At 43.9% G+C, this 21500-nt stretch overlaps 1 protein-coding gene across 1 annotated transcript; it reads right to left on the bottom strand.

Moving 5' to 3' along the window:
- Window positions 1–5579: 5579 nt before the first annotated feature.
- Window positions 5580–10676, bottom strand: HOXC9 (homeobox C9). Its single transcript, XM_070736051.1, is given in 5 exon segments — window positions 5580–7220; window positions 9930–9942; window positions 9944–10018; window positions 10021–10248; window positions 10250–10676. Coding segments are annotated over 5 exon segments (834 nt in total). The 5' UTR covers window positions 10493–10676; the 3' UTR covers window positions 5580–6945.
- Between the last annotated feature and the right edge of the window lie 10824 nt (window positions 10677–21500).

Here is a 21500-nt window from a genome sequence, read left to right as displayed (position 1 = left end):
CTGCCATACTTCTTCTTTCCACTCCACAGTGACCATTGGCTGAAGACCATTGGCTGAAAGCATTCAGTTGGGAGATTTCCTTGATATTTTCCTCCCCCCCCCTTTTAATGGCTGTGTTAAATTGCTCAGGCCATCCAACAGAAGCATTAAAAATCAGCAACCTTCTCTCTCTCTCTGAAGTTTGGGGATTCATATTTCCTGTGCTTTTTTTAAAAAAAAAAGCCCCCCCAAATGGGGGTGTGTGTTAAAAATAAATATCAAAACCACTGGAATAAATTAACTGTCCTCCAGGCCCTTTCATTAAACTCACCATAGCAATTTTTCTTCTATCCCCTCCACCCTCAAAATCTTTCTAGTGTTTCTCATTTCTCCTTCTCTTTCCCCCAGAAAATGGCAACTAAGTAAATTTCAGAAGGGAGGGGGAGAGGAAACTGAAAGTGACAGTGTGTAAGAAAGCAAAGCTAGGTTGGCCTATGACTGCAATAAAAGCTGAGTTGGGTTTGAAAGAGCAAACCACTGTGTCCACCTCCGAGTATCTTCCCCTCTCCTTTTCTTTTATTTTCCTGAAGCAAAGAGCAAGTTGGTGCCTAAATCCTTTGAAATCAGAGGAACAATTATCACACAAGGTGTCCTTTCATTATACTTTTCCCTCAACACACACATACACAAAGGGAAGATAGAACCAAGAGCCAACCATTCTTCAATACAGTTTAGATGAAGGGTGCAAGAAATTGGGGTGAAGTGGATGCCTTCACTTTCCCCTCCCACAAAACACGAAGTTTAATTTTTCTTCTTCTTTCTATTTTTATTTAACCAGCACATTATATCAAATGCGATTGTACAGGATAAAAGTAACTCTACCTTTATTTCTAGACCGGAGGGCAGAAGAAAACTACCATATCTTTAAATCAGAGAATCCTGAAGCCAAGATCAGCAACTCTGAAACAGCATAACAACCTTGGGTTTTTCAACTTGTCTTAACTTGGCAGATTAAAACTCAGAGTCATCAACGGGATAATTTACCAGAAAGGGGGAGAGAAAAAAAGTACATTTTTGAAATTTAAATTTTTGGCACAACTATCTTCTTACTGTGGTACAATATATCCGTGGTATATAAGTATGTCTTTGTGTTTAACATATGTTCTTATGTCCTATTATTAGAAAGTTCTGTGATGATAGAATGTTGATCCTTATATAAATCTCACTCAGTCATTCAGATTTTTATTCGATTTTTTTAAAAAGAAGATTAATCTTCATACACAAAGAAAAAGGAGAAAGGTGGTACAGCACAACCTGCATTTCATACTAGGAAGAGAAAAGGCAGAAAAGTAGAGAAAACTTCTAATTAAATTCATCCTACTGCATTATTATTTTGTTGTAAAAGGCAGCACCATTTCGGTTTTGTTTGTTTTGTTTTGTTTTTAAACGCTCATAGAGGACGCCACGTTTATTTCCGCCGGGTGGTTCCAACGTGCATAAATGTTGAAATATAAGCATATAAACCACGCCATATGCTCTCATTATAAGTAACTGGATTCTGCGGTGCTTTGGTTCCGGCTTATAAAACGTTAACTGCTCGCCTCCTTTTTTAAAAAAAAAAATATTATTACACAGGTCTATATTTTGCCTTCGCGTGTAAATCAATCAAGGCAAAGACGACAAGTATCTTTGGTGAAAACCCGCGTGGACTTCTGCCACTCTCCTGTTTTATGTCATTTTATTTTTAAACCTGCATGAACGACCCAGCGGTTCGCGACTCAACCCGGGCTTGTGCTCCCAACCTAACTTTGAGGTTGTTTTGCAAGTCACCGCTGACAGAGGCAGATTCAGCCCGTTCAAGATTCTGGAGCTCAGCTTTCTCTCTCTCTCCCCCCACCCCCAACCCCACGAAATCGGTCCTGCCAGGCCTTGTAGAGGTAAGGCGCCGTGGGTTGGGTTTTTTTTTTTTTTTTGCAAACATAAAGCGGCTCGGGGGCGTCTAAAGATTGAGCAACAGCGCCATCTCGCGCCGGTTTGTCCCCAAGGCAGCGCGCCCTGCGGAACGGGGGAGCGCGAGGTGGGGGGGAGGGAAGGAAGAGAAAGGGGGCTTTCGGAGGGTCAGAAATAGAGGAAGATCTCCCAGCACCACTTTCTTCTCCTCCTCCTCCTTTTTTTAACTCCACCCATCTCTTCTCCCCCCCACTCCTTCCTCCCCTCACCCCGCATTCCCTCTCCACGCATACTATTAGGTCCCGTAGGAAGGAACAAAAGCCGGGTTTTTAAAAAAAATCCAATTTCTCCCCCCCAAACAACACCAACAACGGAAAGAATGAGAACAGGGGTCCCTAAGGGAGTTGGGCGGCATAGAAATTGAATTTAAAAAAATAAAAAATAAATAATAAATAAACATCTGGCGTGACTCAATGCAACCCCAGATTCCAAAGGCTTGGAGAGAGAATAAATAAATTAGATTTTAATTATTGGGAGGCGCATCCTTCGCTCAGGTTTCTGCTCCCCGTCGCCCCCCCCCCCGCTTTTCCTGCCCCGGATAAAACCCCGGTTCTTGGAACAATAACTCTCAGGCACCCCTTGCTCGCGCGCGGGCACCACACACTCGCACCTTTTGCACCCCCGAGGGGGCCGCTTCCCTCTCACCTCTCCTGTCAACCTCACCCCCCTCCTGGTTCACCACCTTAAAAATTTTTTTTAAAAAGGATGCCGAGTGCTAAGGAGGGGGGAGCGGGGAGGTGGGCTGGGGGGGGGACAGAAGGTGGCCGAGGGGAGGGGGAGGGGAGGAAATGCGCGTCTGTTGTTCCTTGCCGGTAGACAAAACATTCCCAATAATCCGGTTTCAAAGGGAAGAGCCCCCCACCTTATGAAAACCATAAAACGATTAAGGCCAGACGTCTAGCCGGTTCCGAGGTCCTGTTTTTTGTTCAATTCAATTCAGCGCGGAGACAATCGAAGTTGTAAAAGCTGGCATTTTTTTTTAGTTGGGGGGGCTGCGGAAATGTACCTTTGGGCTGCTTTCAAAGCTGCTGTATCCTGTCTTTTTGTATTGACTACAAAAGGGTTCTGTTTGAGGGTTTTGTTTTCGGTTTTAAGGATGACAAGATGAGAGGCCCACTCCTTCCTTCCCTCCCTCCTTCCTTCCCTCCTTCCCTTCCTTCCTTCTGTCTTTTCCTTCCTTCCTTCCTTCCTTCCTTCCTTCCTTCACTCACTCACTCACTCACTCACTCATACATTCATTCATTCTGTGTTTTCCTTCCTTCCTTCTGTCCTTTCTCCTTCTGTCTTTCCTTCCTTCCTTCCTTCCTCCCTCCCTTCCTTCCTTCTATCTTTTCCTTCCTTCTTTCTGTCTTTTCCTTCCTTCATTCCTCCCTCCCTTCCTTTTTCTCCTCTCCCCTTCTTCAATGCTATACGCATCCCCATTTACTACCACCACCGCCCCCAATATAACATCCACACAAGCAACTCCACCGAGAAACGGAGGGAGGGGGTTTATCATCTGGATTTTTTTTAAATTCAGAAAAACAAAAAGAAAGGAGAACAAATCTGGGCTGAGGCGAGAAGCAGGGTTCACCAAAGAACGGGAGGTCGCTTGGATCCTGTGGGTTGAAGATGCTGGAGGATACAGTCATAATATGCATATTTCAGTAAGTCATTCCCAGTTACCTCTGGGAAAATGTACACACACAGTGAGAGAGAGAGAGAGATCCATACACCCATGCCTGCCATTAAATTATATCTCTGAAAGGAGATGCCCTGAATTTTATGTGGAAGGCTTGTACAGGAACTGACACTATATCCCTCCATAAAACAAAGCAAGTCAGAAAAAAAGGGGAAAGAAAGAGGGAGGGGGAGGGAGGGAGGGAGGAGAAGGAGGAGAGCGAGAACAACAGTCTTATGGAAACAAAGGAAGCATAACTTACATTCTTTTCTTCTCCATTACCTCCAATGGGATCTCAGCTCCGCTGAAGACCATTGGCTAAGGAGGAGGAGGGGTTGGAGGGGGGCAGAGGGAGAGAAAGGTGAAAGAGGCTGCGCCTTTAGTCATCTTGAAAATGAGGTCTGGTGGAACTGGAAGGATCCCCAAGCACGGGGAAGGCTCCCAGTTAATAAAAGAGACACAGGCTGGGCACTAGATTGGGGGAGAGGCGGTGAGAAAAGGAAGGAAGGAAGAGAAGGAAGGAGGAAAGAAAGAAAGAAAGAAAGAAGGAAAGAAGGAAGGAAGAGAAGGAAGGAGGGAAGAAAAAAAGAAAGAAAAAAGGAAAGAAGGAAGGAAGAGAAGGAAGGAGGGAAGAAAGAAAGAAAAAAGGAAAGAAGGGAGGAAAGAAGGAAGGAAGGAAGGAAAGAAAGAAGGAAGGAAAGAAGGAAGGAAGGAAAGAAGGAAGGAAGGAAGGAAAGAAAGAAGGAAGGAAGGAAGAGAAGGAAGGAAGGAAGGAAGGAAGGAAGGAAGGAAAGAGGGAGGGAAGGATTTTAAAGATGGGCATTCTTTTTTATCTTTTCAAATCCACATTGAATGCAGGGTTATAACGACTAAATTGCCTCCTCCAGCTTTCCTGTTACAGCAGACAAAAGGGAGACGAGGGGAGGGGGTTTATACATATTTATTTATTGCCCTTTACACGGAACCTTTCAATCTTCCCTTCCCTTGCAATTGCTGGGTGCAGGACCCTCTTGGGGGGAAAAACCCCACACACACTGCACGAATCCTAAAGCTTTAGCTGTTTCATTTTTCTTGTTGCCTTTCGAGCATTCTCTTTCCCTGCTCTCGAAGTCCCACCTCCCCGGCCTTGTTGCGACCTAGAGAAACAACGCGAGCCCGCACGCTTAATTTCCATTAAAACGAAATGGCAGGCCGAAGTACGAAGCAACCGTTTGAGGACATCGGCGGGGCTAGAAAGGTTCCAGGTTTTTTTCCCTTCCCCTTTTTAAAAAACAAAACCAAACCCGACGAACCACGTATTTATTTTGTCGCTCGTTTCCAGGGAGGCTTGGATCGAGCAAGCCGCGATCTGTTTACCATTAGCAAAAATCCGAAGCGATTTGACTTCTTTCCTCCTTCCCAGCCAAAAAACAAAACAAAACCCCAACAACAACGCTTTATTAAAACAAAAACAAGTTGGGATGAAATATCTCACGGGGGTCTTTTTTCCCCCCTTAAAAAAATAAATTAAATTAAAACCCTTTGACTTTCGTTTAAACGGCCTTGACAACAGGAGAACTGCCTTCGTAGGAAAAAAAATAAATAAATATATTTTTTTAAATGCGTTCTGAAAAATGAGAAAACGTTGGCCTGCCCCCATCCCGGAGACCCCTCCTCGCTCTGCCACCTTTCCCGCCGCTGCCCCCCCTTGTCCTTTAACTCATTCCAAAGCAGAGAGACCCTCGGAGTTTTAACCCTCCCCAGCTTCCCTTTCTCCTGAGCCGGAGAAAGCAGGTTTTAAAAGGGGGCCAAGGGGCTTCCACTCCCTTAAGAGGCTTTATAACATTTTAAGCTTTTTATTATTATTTAGGATGCTCCCGCGCGCTATTCAGTCCTAACACCACCATTAGGAACTGCACCATCCTACCCTCCCTCTTCCCCCCTCCTCCCCTGTGGTGGTGGTGGTACATTACGAACCTAATTCGTAATTGCTTGGGCCCCCAAGCGAGGCACTAACAAGTTTTTGGCACTTCGTTGATAATCCCAAAGCCGTTCCAATAGAAGAGTCTCCGGGCGATCACAAAAAAAGTAAAAGAGTAAAAACTATCCGTGAGCAAAAACCGGACTGGAGCCCGTATTTAATCTCGTACACATTCTTTGATTGCCCAGGGTCATAAATTAGTACAATTAATTACCCCAAATTAAAATGCAGAGCACCCTGCCGCCTTTCACCCGAATCTTCTCTCCCTCCCTCTCTCTTTCTCTCACTCACTTTTATTTTACGAGCATGACGTTAGGTACATATTGATATATTGAGAGACAAGGAGCTCAGGAGCTAAGAGATCGAGAAAGGAAAAATAAAATAAAATAAAATAATAAAATAATGGTAAACATTGGGAACCGAAGATCTGTTCTTTTCCTTTTCCTACGACTTCCGAGAGAGAAGGTCATTTTACTCTTCTATTTCCTTCCCTCCACCCAAGAAGGAAACCAGCGGTAATTAAAATGGACCTCTTTTTCCAGAATTGGAATCCCAAACAATGTCCACCCCCTCCCTGTCCTTTCCTTCCTTTACAACTTTCTCGGGGGAGGGGGTGTTATTCCTCCATAGGAGTTTACAATATATTTTTTTTTAAAAAAAGACACCTTGATTACCCACGGATTTTTTTTCCTCCTTTTTTTGGGGTGACGTTAGGTTATATATTTACAGAAAGCTGTTCTACTATAGCGAAACGTAACAGTGTTTACACGACGGTTCTGTGACAATCAGAGAAGACACAAATAAGTACACCAGTTCTACACGAGGACAGAAACATTGTTTTTGAGCAATCACTCTCCCCCCCTCCCGCGCCATTTTTTCCTTTCTCCTTCTTTCCACCACCCCCCACCCACTTTTCTTTCCATTGTACAAAATATGCAACCACAACATCATAAAATAATAATAATAATAATTAAAAAGAAACCACTGGATAAATTTAACTTACAAAATAAAATACTAATCCAAAAATTCAAGTACTTGGTTGGGGTTTTTTTTCTGAAAAGAAAAAAAGTTTATTTTCAGTTGCAATTGTTAGGTGTGTGTGTGTGCCTGTGTGTTTGTGTGTATTTTTGCATTTTGTAAAGAAAAGCACTTTTTATGTTTCTCTTTCCCGCTGTCTCTGTCTCTTTCTCACATTTTTTTTTGTTCCAGAAAGGTTTGCTGTGTTTAACTAATTCTAAACACTCATCAGCACATTAAGGGGGGAAAAGTCAGGAACAATGTCTTAGGAAAAACCAGCGCCTTGATTTCTCCACAGAATGGAAAGATGTGACCAGTTTCACGGCTGCTCTTTATTATTATTATTATTATTATTATTATTATTATCGGTTTTCTCTTTGTTCATTTTCTTCATTTTCATCCTCCTGTTCTGAAACCAGATTTTGACTTGGCGCTCAGTGAGATTAAGAACCCTGGCCACTTCATAACGGCGGTCCCGTGTTAGGTACATATTGAATAAAAACTCTTTTTCTAGTTCCAGCGTTTGATATTTTGTATAAGGACATCTTTTCTTCCTTGTAGAACGTGCATGAATCCAATTTGCAACAGGATTGTCTGCAAAATAAAGATTGGGACATTTAATGTATTGTCAATTGTTTATTTACCCACCCATCTCTTGTTTATTCATTTAGCCCTTACCCAGATCTGCATTTATTGGTGGCAATGCTTTCGAAGAGAGATGCCCTAAATTCACATCCCACCCTTATAATTTTAGTGCTCATCTAAAGTCTCCTATTTTAAAAAGACTCTTTAGACAAACGAGCACTGCCTGCTCAAGCCTGAAGTGACCTTCAGGATTTTTAAGGGCACATCTATTCTTTTATAGGAACTGAACGTGCACTGTATTCATCAGTGTGCAAAAAGGCAGGCAAGGAAACAGCAGTGAGTTTAACTAGTTCTGTTTCGCACCCTGTTTCTGGCTATCCTTTGATTTTATTTAGCGATCATTCTCTCCCACAAACGGCAGATCTAAAATAAAACTAGGGCCAAGGGGTTGTAATAACAACAACAATCATAATATGCCTCTGGTCTCTATTAAGGGTAACTCAAGAACACAATCATGAAAAGTCTAAATTCCCACCACTTCATAGGCCCATAAACTCTGTTTACAACCCTGCTCTCCAGCTCTCTGCCTATAACTTCCCATTGATGGAGCTGCCAGCAATTCTAAAAGGGATGAGTGTATGTATGTATGTATGTATGTATGTATGTATGTGTGTGTGTGTGTGTGTATACATACACACACACTCATTCCTTTTAATATATACATAATACAGCAATTCTAAAAGGGATTAATCTATCTATCTATCTATATCTATATCTATATATCTACCTATCTATCTATCTCTACCTATCTATCTATATATATCTATATATCTATCTGTATATATATATATATATATATATATATATATATATATATATATGTGTGTGTGTGTGTGTGTGTGTGTGTGTGTGTGTGTGTGTGTGTGTCGAATATTTTCAATATTTTCAAATTCAGCAAAAAACATGACATATATATCAAAAAACCATATATATATATATATATATATGTCACATGTTTTTTTGCTGAATTTTTTTTGCTGAATTTTAATATATAATATATATATTATGCCCCAGAAGCCTAGTGGTTGCAAGAATAATAATTATTCTTCTTTTTTTTCCTTTCCTGAAACACCATCCCTTGCAGATTTTCCTTTACAGCTTTCACAGAAGGAATTAGCTCATCCTTCAGATTAATTATTTCTTGGATGGAAATTTGGGTGTAATGAATATGCTATTGCTAGTAGTCTCCTTTAGTCCCTCTCTCCTTTTCTCGCCCTCTCTCCCCATGAATTTGTATCAGTACATCTGCCTATGTGGCACACATACAATTAACATTATCAGGATGAACCAGTATTTGACCAGCATATCAGGCCTGATAGGATTTCTACACACCTGGCATGGGAATTTGTCTAGAGAGCATAAGGGTGAGGAGGGGGGGGGGGGAGAGAAGAGACCAGCTCTGTTTATCTCTAGATGGGCACAAAAAAAAAAAATATTGCACAGGCATCTCTTTTGCGGGGGGGGGGGGCATGCAAATCAATAAACAAGTGGGCATTATTTCTCGGCACTGGAGTCACCTTAATTCCACCTATTTTGCTTTCTGTTTCTCACCTCCTACGCACTGCACACCAGAAAGGGGGGGGGAATCCCCCCCATGTTTAAATGGCAGATGTCCACTAGGAAATGAACATTTCACTGGACAGAAGAATGATTACTTTAAGGGGGGGGGAAGCAAAGCAAAGCAAAAACACAAATCCCTTAGAGACCCTTTCAGCTGTTTTAACAGTGTTCAAGGTTATTTCTCCTCTCTCTTTTTTTTTAAAAAGTCCCTTTACTAGTAAGCTACACTGTAGAATTCTTCCTCCATTTCAAAAACAAATGGAAAGGTGGGGGGGGGGAGAAATGTCTTATTTAACTGTTCTTTCTATGGGCTTCTCTCTCTCCCCATCTGCTAAACTCCAACAGCGAGCTGTACTCCCCCCCCCCTAAATCCAATTATTTGTTTTCTCATCCCCTTCCTTTATTTGCTACCTCCCTCTCTTTGCTACCCATAACTTTTACACGCACAGCCCGTTCTGGATGGAGGAAAGAATCCAGGGGAATTATTGTCTATAGTGGGTTCTGTTTGTTTTTTGTTTGTTTGTTTTTCACACACACCCCCTCTAAGGCTTTCTCACCAATCTCTCTCCCCCCGCGCGCGCGCTTTTCAGTATACACATCAACATCCCAATATTATTTCCCCTCCCACACAACCCCCGGTGGCTTTGGCCAGGCTTCTTCCTGCAAAAAGTCAGAAGGACTTACTAAATTGCGAGGAAGAGCGGGCAAAGCCGGCTAGGATGCCTAGTTTGTTTGTTTTTAATTTAGGAACAATAACAAAAAAACCCCCACTCCAGCTCGCCAAGATGCGAAGGAAAGCAAAGCGAGCAGAGGACGAAGGAACCGTCCAGATCCCGTAACAATAATCATGCTCATTAAAAACAAATCCCTTTTTTCTCCCCCTTCTCTCTCTTTTCTCCTCTTCGCCCCCCCCCCCCAACGCCTTCCGTCCCCAAAACCAAATAAACCAGGTTTGTCAGCCCTTGTAGCTTGGAGATCCACGGGAAGGACGCCAAGACTCCTAAACAGTTAAAAGGTAATTCCTTTCTTTTATTGAGCCCTGTGCCCAGGAGGCTGTAATGCTTTCCCGGGTTGTAAACAAGAATGACTTCGACTTACTAGGGTCCAATTCGGGTCTTTTCTTCTTTGTGTTTGTTGGAAGCGACGGCCTCGGATTCCGGAGAGGGTATAGCCTGCGGGGGTTCGGTCCCCTGAGATCTCCCGGGGATCCGTACATGTAATCCGGGTAACTACGTCCATCCCCCGGTCCGCAGTCCCTGCGGCCGTGGAAGGCGTCGGGTTTAAGCCCGTAGTGCCGGCTGCTGGCTGGAAAACCTGAGAAGGAGACCGCGCCGGAGATAGGCTCCAGCCAAGTGCGCATATACCGAGTGTCAGTTCCAATGTGTGGCTGGTGGGTGTACGGGTGGTAAACCACGGAACGACTGGGAGTGGACGGGAGCCCACGAAGTGGTGAACACGGCCGGTTTGGGGGCAAAGCTGCAAGACGGGAAATCCGCGCACTCCGGTACCAGTCCCGACGGTCGGGCTGCGGCAGGATGGGAGCCCGTGGCCGGGAAGCGGGACGCCAGCAGGTCGTCGCTCTCGTGGCTAATCAGAGAGTCGACATAATAGTTGCTTATGGGGCCCGAAGCCGACATTGTTCCCCCCTCTTTTACATTCATAAGATTATTGTATGAACTGTATGTGTACTTTTTATCTTCTCATAGAACAATCAGGGCAGGTAATTATTTTTTCAGCCTCTCCCGGCCCGCCATTGGCTCCGAGCACCCACGTGATTATATTTACCCAAAATACAGCGTAGATCAATCCGCAGGTCTTTTTTTCCCTCCTCTCCTCTCCTCTCCTCTCTCTCTCTCTCCCCCCCCCCTTTCTCCCTCTCTTCCTATTTTCTTTTTCTTTTTTTAAAAATGCCTAGGCGACTTGGGCTTCCATCAAACTCTGGAAAAGGACGCCGTTATGAAGCAGCAGCGATCGGATCTTACGTGTCGTAAGCTTTGGAAGGCGGTTCGGTCCTTGGCGTGGCTTGGCTTGGCTTGGCTTGGCTCGGCGACCTAGCTTTTCCACAGCCCCGCTGCTAATGAGGGTGTAAGGTAGCTGGTGTAGCAAGGTAGCACCGGGAACTACTTCTTGACGCAATTTGTCTCTGTCTAACTCGGCTCCGGCTTCCACGGCTTGCCGTTCGATAATGGATACATTACATGGGAGATCTTTAAAAGGGGAGGTGGCCGACGGATGGGGTCCTCAACGGAGGGATCCTGGCTTGGCTCTCTCAGCCTCTCCGGCACCGGCTCCTGAATTTTAATTACTGTACATGCATGTATGTGTTTGTCTATGTATGTACCCCACAGATACATGTATACACATACGTACCTCGGCTCATTATTTTATTTTTAATTTCTGCCCAAGAAAACCATCCGTTTTTTACATACATGCAAGGGTGTTTAATGGAGGGAGGGAGACCGGGTGAACACATAGACCCACGTAGGCACTTACATACAAATGCACAAAAAAACGCCCGCGCACACATACGCGCGCGCGCGCACTTTCTGGGAGGAAGAAGAAGATGACTTTGTTAAAAAAAAGACAAATAAACAAACAAACAAACAAACAAACCCAGAGACTGGAAAATAGAGCAAGAAACTCCCCACCCCACCCCAAAAAAGTAGCATCCATCTTCCCAAGAGGCTACACGATTCGGCAAGTAGTCGCGGATGTTTTTTTTTATGTCCTTCAATAAAAATTTTACGAGGATCATTTGATTGTTCATGAATGTGTCGTTCACTAAATAAAACTGTACGAGTAAGTTTCAGTGATGAGGCATAAGTGGGAGTGAGGGAATGAGATTTTTTGGGGGAGTTGGGGTTTATTTTTGTGCCACTGAAGACAGAAAACTGGGGTGGGTTTGTTTAAAACCCTTGATTCTCTTTTCCTGGATTTGTGTGTTTGTGCGCGCGTGCCTGCGCGCGTTAAAAAAATATCTGAAAGTTTCTGTCGATTCAATCGATTTGCAGAACTTCGCTGAAAACACGTATCTCCCTCACTCTCTTTCTCTTCTCTCTCTCTCTCTCTCCTCTGTAGGGTGGGTGGGGTGAGTGGGTGAACGCACGCGCGTGCGTTCAAAAAAAAAAAAAGATATAACCTTGGCTTGGTAGAGTAAGGTGACCGGTATAGTTTATTACCCTTAGTGGTCTGGAAGGGTGGCTTTGGTGCCTGGCTCTGGAAAAGAAATTTGCAAGAAAAAGGATGTGCTCTGCCCCCACCCCCAATTCCGTTCAAGAATACGACAACCCAACAAGAGGGGCTGCGGAGGGGCGGCAGCTACAACAATCGCCTTGTTCCTTTTTTTTTTGGTGGGTTTTGTGGGGTTTTTTTGGTCAAAGAAGAACCAAGATTTCCAATACAATAAGAGCAGAGGCGGCTTGGAAGTGAGGTACGGTTTCAACCCAGTGTGGAGGGAAGGAGGTTGCAAAGGCTTAAGCGAAGGGGATGCTATGGGGCTGGATGGGGGGGGGGGGGGGGAGGTGACATTCAGAGGACAGAAAAAGTGTGTGTGTGTGGGGGGAAGTATGCCCCCAGGGAGGTGGAGTAACCACTAGGGAAACACTCAAGGCTGAGGGATCAGGTCTCTTCTTGATACAGGAGCAGGCAGCGGGTTTATTTTTAGGCAGCTTGCCTTGCTGGGGGAAAAATATATATATCTGAAGGTGCATTTGAGCAGGCAGGCAAAAGTAGCAGGCACAGCTACTCCCCCCCCCCCCCGAAGACCTCTCAGTTAGTGCTTATTCACTGGTTATTGTCCTCCACCCCCCCTTTCTTCCTTGGAAAAGACTCTGGAAAAGTTGTTTGATGGAACTGATCAAAGATTCCTGAATGGATATTAACTTAAGCCTGCTCTGGCCGGGGAGTAGTAAAACTGTATTTCATTCCATCTGGAGCAGGCTCGAAATAGAAATACTGTTCATGTTCAGGTTTGGATGGGTGTCCTTGGGTCTGCGAGTGTGTCTCTGCATCCAAGATTTTGAAAACAGCAAATTCTGCACCAACCCCCTTCCGTCCCCAGCTCTCTTCCTGTTTTCAACCTTGCACTTTCTGGAGGAGAAGTTGTCCTTGTAAGGAACCTACTGCGTCCTTTGGCCTGCCTCGGGTTCCGTTTGTCTGTCAATCACAATTCTCGAATGACTTCATCTTTCCCCTCTGAATCTTGGGGGGGGGGGGGAGGTGAAGGAAGAAAGTTAGTACCTAGGGTGCTTTATGTGGGTAGAAATATAGGAGCGTGTGGGTGGGGAGTGGTGGAGGGATGCAAAGGGGGATTTGAAACATTGGAGGGTATGAAATCCTTGCTTAGTTGCACTGAAGAAATATAATTTTCTTTGCAAAGAATAAACCTTCCAACTGATTTACAGATTGGGGAGTAAGGAACTGATTATATGTATATATAATATAACGCAGTAGGTTCCTTACAGGCATATATTTATATATGTGCGTGTATGTATACACACACACACACACACACACACACACATACACACACACACACAATCTCCCATCCTTTTCATTATCAGCAAAGATATGTTACAAACATCCATACATCCATACATCCAAATATTGACATACCTACAAACATACATAGATACACACACACATGCATGCTTATGTATGCATGTATGTATCTGTATATCCTATACAGAGAGTAAACAGAAACATTAAGCGTAAAAAAGAGGCAATGCATGAATCCAAGTCAAGAATAACAGTTTATGGGTAGAAAAGGACGCAAAACGCCAGGGCAACCATGGGAGAAGCCAGCAAGGTCATTGAAATATCCTTGAGAGAAGCATTTGTGGAATGAAAGCGCAGAACAGCAGCTGAAAAGTGAAAGTTGCCACTTTTATTTACAGGGATCCTCTCATCCCGAAACACAACAAAAACAACAGCAATTTCCCCTCAGGATTGCAGGTTGTCTTGGGGCAATTATCCCCGAGGCTCATGGTGCAAATATCTTGGTGCAAGTGCCCTCTGGAAGGCAGGCTATGTCAGGGAACATAAGATAATGAAAGAGATAGAAGGACTAGAGATACAGATAAAATCAAAAGAAAGAGGTGCCTTTTCATCCAGAATTTGTCTGTCTGTGTGTGTGTCTGTCTGTGTGTCTGTCTGTGTGTCTGTCTATCTTTATCTATCTATCTATCTATCTATCTATCTATCTATCTATCTATCTATCTATCTATCTATCTATCATCTATCTCTATCTCTCTATCTATCTCTATCTATCTATCTATCTCTCTATCTATCTCTATCTATCTATCTATCTATCTCTATCTATCTATCTATCTATCTATCTATCTCTATCTATCTATCTATCTATCTATCTATCTATCTATCTATCTATCTATCTATCTATCTATCTATCACAATCTTTTTCAAAACTCCACTTTCCTAACCTGGAAGGGTGCCTTGCTACCTTTGAAATGGACACAATTGTGGGAAGGGGCAAATTTCCAGGTAACCTTGCCATACCGTGGTGGGTGGGCGTGTTCATATTTTCTAATGTTCTTCTTTGAGGACAAGAATTTCCAGTGACAGAAGTTGAATGCCTTGGCTACATTTCTATGCACTCTGCCCAGATTCTGCATCCAGCTATCTAGGTGGCAAGGCAAAAAATCTAGACATAGATATATATACATATATCTATATGTGTGTGTGTGTGTGTTTCCACACACACACACACATATATATATATTCCATATATACATCACACATATACACACACATATATATTCCATATATATATATCACACATATATATACACACACACATATATACATACATATATACACATATATATGCATGTGTGTGTATTTAATATAATATATAATATAACATATAATATAATATTATATATATATGTATACATATACAGAATACTTTTAAAATGTGGACTTGTTTTATTCCTGATTACAGAATATATATATTATCTAATCAGGAATAAAACAAGTCCACATTTTAAAAGTATTCTGTTTATGTTACATACATACATACACATACGTACATACACACGTGAGGAAGAAAAGAAGAGTCGTTTTTAAAAAGCTACGGGTTCCCCTCCCCTTCTTAAATTGTCATCTGTGAGGTGCTTGGGGGAAAAAGAGTGGCGTGAACCCCTCTGGAGATTTTTTTTAAATCGATCCTCAATTTAAATATGACACGGAAGAATTATTATTTTCTAAGCGATTTCTGCCAGTTTTGTTTAGGTCGAAAAAAGCTGACATTTGGCGTGCAGCCAGCTACCTTTACCCCCCTAGCGCACACTTGCACATCGGTGCACACCCACCCGCACCGTTGCACGGTTCTTCTTGCGCCCTTCCTTTTCAGCTCACACACACACGCGCGCGCGCACAGAGAGAGAGCGAGAGAGCGAGAGTCCTTCGCAGTCTCGCATCGATCCGATCTGGATATAAGTTCCGAATTCTGTGCCCCCCCCCGCCGGTTTCTTTCTTTGGGAGTCCTGGTGGGGGGGGGAGTTTCCCCTAATTTGAGAGAAGGGCTCAAAACCCGGATCACCCTTCTCAGCCGCCGCCGCCAGCACCTTAGTCCTTACTCTTCCCTTCCAGGAAAAGCGCTGAAGGATCGAGACCTGGTCTGCTTGCCCACTCTGGGCCTAGGGCAATCCGTGGAAGCGACCTCAACGTCCACAGCCCACGGGGGGCTCCCGGAATCCCTGAGCCAGCCGCTGGATTCAAGGCTTTGGAAACCGTGGAAGAGGCGGAACCGGAGGAGCGCCGGAGAAAACCTCCTCCGTCTGTCTTGGAGGGCGAACCTCTCCGAGAAGGGTTGGGTTGAGCGAGCTCTGGAGCTAAAAGACACCCAAGGAATCAAGGGAGACCCTCTCGGCTCGGCTTGGCTTCCTCCCCCCTCTCCTCCGGTTGGCTCCAACTCGCCACCCTTGGGGCGCATTCCTTCGGCCCCGGTTGCCCAGTTATCTCAATAAACACCGTCAAGTTCGGATTAAAAGAAAACCCACTTTCCCCCTCTCCACTCCCTCTTCCGGGCAATTGCTGAAGCCCGCTTGCCGCCTCCTGCAAGGCCCCGCGCTTGCAAAATAGAAATCCATCTTCACAAGAGGCGGCTAAATCGGCCCCCGCCGCTTAATATTTTCCCCGCGTGGCGGGGGACTCCTTTCTCCCTTAGTCCTCTCCCCGGACCGAAGCCCCCGAGTGGGAGAAAAAAGGTCGAAATCCAATGGGCTAAACAACATCCACGAAAAAGCGGCGGCGAGGAGGCTGGAGGCTTGTTGGCCTGGCTTGTGGCGGGCTCTTCTTGAGGGGTCTCTCCCTCTTTCTGGGGTTGGGGGCTGAATTCCCGGCCTCCCCTTTCCCAATTCCCACCTACACTTGCTTTTATGGGTGTAAAAAACGCGGGCGGGGAAAAAGAACTCCGATTCTTCTCTTGCCATTCGACTGGATGTATTTATTATTTTTTATGCCCGGAGCGATGGAATCCTATCGTGGCTCTACGAGAGACAATGGAAGCAGCGGTAGTTAAGAGTAGCAGCCGTGAGGGTGAGGAGGAGGAGGAGGTGGTGGTGGGTGCTGGTGAAAAACAGCAAGGACCTCGATTCAGCAGGGCCAACATCTATCTCGGTGGGTTTTTTTAAATTCTATTTCTTAAACTGCGTGACTCAGGGATAAATTCTGTGTAAGCGATATATCTGCAGAAATAGTACTTTCTGTAGGCATCTCAATTTTTTTGGTCCTATTTAACCCAAGGATAAAAGGTAGGGAAATGGAAAGAAAGCAGAAGGTTTAAAAAAAAAAAACAACCAAGCGCGTACATTTAATTTTAAATGTCGTCTCCGGGAGTCTGTACCTGTTTAATCGCCTCCTCTTTTCCTGCCCTTAAAAACAGTGTCTTCATTGTTGTTCAGAAATTTGTCCGATGTTATGACTTTAGATGCCAGAGTTTTTAGTGCTTTTGGTGGTGGGGAATAGAAGAACAATAAATTCCGAAGTGCAATTAAACCTCAGGACTAATCCATTTCACTGGGCTGTGGGTGTTTTTTCCCCCTTTCCCTTGAACATTTCAGGTTGCAAAAGCAGGAGGAGAATGAAAAAGTAGAAGAAGAAGAAGAAAAAGAGGAGCAGGAGAGGAAGAGGAGGGCAGCGACGGCAGCAGCAAAAGGAAATTCTCACAAATTGCAAGATGAAGTTGGGAGACATCAAAGGGCAACAGTGTTTAAATGAGACATAAAACGGTCGGTCCTCTGCGTCATTATCTCAAATCTTCTTTTTTTAAACTCTTATTTTTTTTTACGTGTAACACAACAGGAGGGAGCAGTAAGAATAAAAATAAATGAAGGTGCACACCAGACCTTGCCAAATATTATATATGTATGTACGTAGGTATGTATGTATGTGTGTGTGTATATGTGTGTACATATTTATATAATATATATATAAATTCAGCCAAAACATGTGATACATATATATATATACATATACTGTATATATATATATATGAAGAATCATTAAGTGTTGTACCACATGATTCTTGACAAACATATCTTTTTCTTTTATGTACGCTGAGAGCATCTGCACCAGTGACAAATTCCTTGTGTGTCCAATCACACTTGGCCAATAAAATTCTATTCTATTCTATATGCGTATACACACACACATATACATACATACATACATACATACATACATACATACATACATACATACATACATACATAACAGGCACTCCATTTAGCCAGGTCTGGTGTGCACCTTCATTTATTTTTATTCTTACTGTGGCTCCTGCGTACATGTCTGTGTACATACATATGTGTGCGTGTACATATCTTGTGTGTGCACACACACAAACATGTATGCATGCATGCACCTATCAGGGGAGATTATCTCCACCCAACTCTCTGTTTAAAAGAAAAACAAAACACCCCAGCACCCTCTTTCTTTCTTATCAAGGTTGCTCAGGATGAATTGCCTGGCCCACAAAGAACTCAGCTTCCTTGTGGTCTGTTTTAGTGTCACTGCTGTCAAGGAGCTTTGTAGCCAGCTAGGTGTTAGTTCACATAAACAGGAGGTGGGGGTGTGGAGGAAGAGACAGCATTTATAAACAAGGGCAAGTTTCAGCCAAAGGCAGAGACTGGCTTGGTAGCCCCACTCTTCATTGCAGTCCCGGGGCTAGGCCTTGTCCTCAATTAGTGATACCTGCTTCCCTTGGCAGCCTCTCTTAAAGAGCTGAGTCAGGATACCTTTTTCCCTTGACAAACACAAAGCCACAGCTGCCTGCCAGCTTAGCCAGCCAGCCTCCCCCCCCCCCCCTAACATGTTTCAGAATGTTCCATTGAACTTTCCAGCAAATGCTAGAGCAGTGTTTCCCAACCTTGGCAACTTGAAGACATTTGGACTTCAACTCCCAGAATTCCCCAGCCAGCGAATGCTGGCTGGGGAATTCTGGGAGTTGAAGTACAGATATCTTCAAGTTGCCAAGGTTGGGCAACACTGTGCTGAAAGGTGAAGGCGAATGGGAAGCGGGGGAGCAAAGGAGACCCAGAAAGGAGCACATTGGGTGTTGCCAGCAGAAAAGATAGATACAGGCACAGATAAGCCTCTCTTTCATTCATTCTCTTGCACACACACACACACACACCGCTGCTGAATTTCATTTTCATTAATACCCATGCACCCATGCGCAAGCGTGTGGGCTTGCAGGCAGCAAGCAAAGACGCTGAAACCTTCAACCAAAGGTACATACTTGCACATGCACCCTTGGATAGAGACCAAAAACCAAAAATAAAAACACACACACCAAAAAAAAAAAAAAAAAAATCACCAACCCATCCCTGCCAAAGGAAAAACACTTTATTTCGGATTATTGCCTTCCCCAGGCTATACACGTTTTTTTTAAAAACAAATTATATTCTCCCTCACGTTCTCTTGCTGTAAATACTTCTACTTACATGTCCATATGCGTGATACATGTTTATTTTATGCAGAGAACAGAACACACAAGATACACAAGATTCAGGGAAAGGCTGTGTATTGATGCAATGCAGGGCAGGCTTAACCACCGTTCTACTGTTTTGCGCGTAAAAATTAAAAAAATAGGCATCCGTGCACAAAACTTTATTTGGGAGCATCCACTGAGCCATCGCTGTATTTCGATAGGTGTACTCATTCATTGTATCAGCTCGTTTAGATTATATTAACTTACAGAAATAGTTATAGATTACGTTGCATACATTATATCGTACATACAACGCCCCTGTTTCCCTATCAGCAGTTTCCATAAGGGCTCAGAAAATAAACCAGACCTAGAGAAAGCGGGAAGGAAGATCGCAGGTCGGTTTTGCACACCACACTCTAGACAGCAAAAGAGAAACTTGTTGAAGTCACACCTGCTGTGAAATACAGAATTGTAGCCACGCATACACACAAAATGGAGCAACCCTTGGAAATGCACGGTGAGGTTGCTAGTACATTTTACAAGGGTAACAACGGCAACCCCCTTCTCCAGAACCAGACATATCCAGCAAGCAAAGAAAAAACAATATTTTCCTGAGAGAGAGAGAAAGGCACAAAACAGCAAGAAATCTTTCTAATTACATCTGTTCTGACATTGGAGATTAAAAAGCAGGCTGCTCTAGCGTTTTAAGTCTCTAAATTCGTCACTCGCACCCAGCTCTAATAGAATCATTTAGAGGGGGGAACACACAGTAGGGGAGGGTTTAATTTTTATTACATTTCTTGACTTGGGTCGATTAAACATACATTACTTTAGTTCTCCCCCCCCATCCCACGTGAGAAGAAATGTGGGAAACACATAGAGATAAACGCATATAGAAGTATTCACAGATATTCGCATACATAGAAAACATAGTATACACAGAGACACATATACACATAAATATTTATACATATGATACAGGAATGACAAATATAACATATAAATATGTTTTTTCTGTCGAACGGCTGATGAGAGCAAAATATCTCGAGAAAGATCTTTACTAGTCTCCATTTCTTTTCATTATCAGCATAGATATGTTTTATTATATATATAATCTGTCGAATCACCCTGGTATATTAAAGGAGCATCACAGCTTTCTAGCCTCCCTTAATTTTAGAATTCAGCAAAAAACATGTGACACACACATACACATATACACACACATAGTCACACTACACAAGACTGAAGGATACTTAGTACCAACACCCCATTCTTCTTTATGTTGCTATAGGGGGTATATTTACAGCAGGGTGGGGAGGAAAAAAACATTTTTATCTATAACGCATAATGAAATCATTCAATTATCTCAGGACCTTGACGAATAATTAAAGCCTTTGACGAATCATTAAAACCTTTGAAGAATCATTAAAGCCTTTGACCGAGCCATTTATCCGCAGACCCGTGACTTTACACCAAAGCAAGCACAATGGGCGCACTTTCCACTTTATGGGAAAACGTTTAAAAATCGGAGGGCGTGCGTGGGTGCATCGTTTAACACCAGGGAAGAGGGAAGCGAAAGGTTTCGAAGAAGGTAGCTCCCGGGAGGTTCGCTCTGGCACCCCAAATTTAGATTTCGGGCCAGAAATAAGAGAGGAGGAAAAAGGATAAGCTGACCACTTACAGTTATCGTGGTCGTCCGCCCCCCCCCCTTCAACCCCAGCCCCACCCGTTTTCTGTCAAGCCCAGGTTGCCCCTCTCCTTCGAGAAAGGGAATCCACGCACCCCAACCCTACCCCACCCTTCAGTCCCAAGAGACTCAGATCGACTGCTGAAAGTTTGCTAAGGATCTTAGAGAGCTCAGAAGGCCGGTAGAGGCAAGTGGGGTGGAAAATAGTGGCGAGTATCACAGCAGTCACAAAATAACCTTTTCCCAGTGAAAGAGCAGGGGGGCATCCTCCCTGGGGAGGGCGGGGAGCGAGGGGGAGACTTTATTTCTAATAAAAAAATTGTGTTTGGAAAAGAGCCGCCTTAGAGACCTAGACAAGGCAATACACACCTTTGTGTGTGTGTTTTCTTGTCCATTAGAAGGATAAGCAGCCTCTCGCCCCAGGCTCCCTGCCCTTGTCCCTTGCTCTTTCTCGCTCCCGTTTCCTGCCTTTTTTTATTCAAGGCTCTTTTGAGTTGCCAAGACCACTGGGCGAATTCTTCCTTCCAAATGCTCATTTGCCTCTTTTTACGCTTTTATTCTCTCTCTCTCTCTCTCTCTTTGGAGTGTGTGTATTTGAGAGGGTGGTGGTGGAATAAATCTCCATGATTTCCCCCCCGAATATATAAACCTGAACCCCATCTGGAAGCATAAAGCTAATTTAAGCAGCCAATGTGCTCCAGTGCCGAAAATTTCTCTCTTTCCACCTTGGATCCTTGGTATCTTGGAAATTTTTTTTTCACCCTGCAAATCTCCGCGAACACGTTTTTAAAACCTCCGATTCACCAAAGCAACAAAACCATCGCAATTACAACAACTTGTTCACCCCCAACACCGGGCAGAAGGGAATTTTCTTCGTTAACGTGCTACTTAAGCTCACCCCACCCCGAGTTCAGTGGGAAGGGAGTCGGGGGTTCTAAGGGTGGGCAGGAGCAGATTGTAATCCAGGCTGTGTTCAGGGGAAAAAATTATCCCGAATCCTCCGGGTTTTGCTCCCCACTTCATTTTCGGAAGA

This window comes from Erythrolamprus reginae, chromosome 2 (genome assembly GCF_031021105.1).
Source record: "Erythrolamprus reginae isolate rEryReg1 chromosome 2, rEryReg1.hap1, whole genome shotgun sequence".
Taxonomy (NCBI): domain Eukaryota; kingdom Metazoa; phylum Chordata; class Lepidosauria; order Squamata; family Dipsadidae; genus Erythrolamprus; species Erythrolamprus reginae.
The sequence above is the reverse complement of the archived record's forward strand: the minus strand, read 5'-3'. Positions and strand labels throughout refer to the sequence as shown.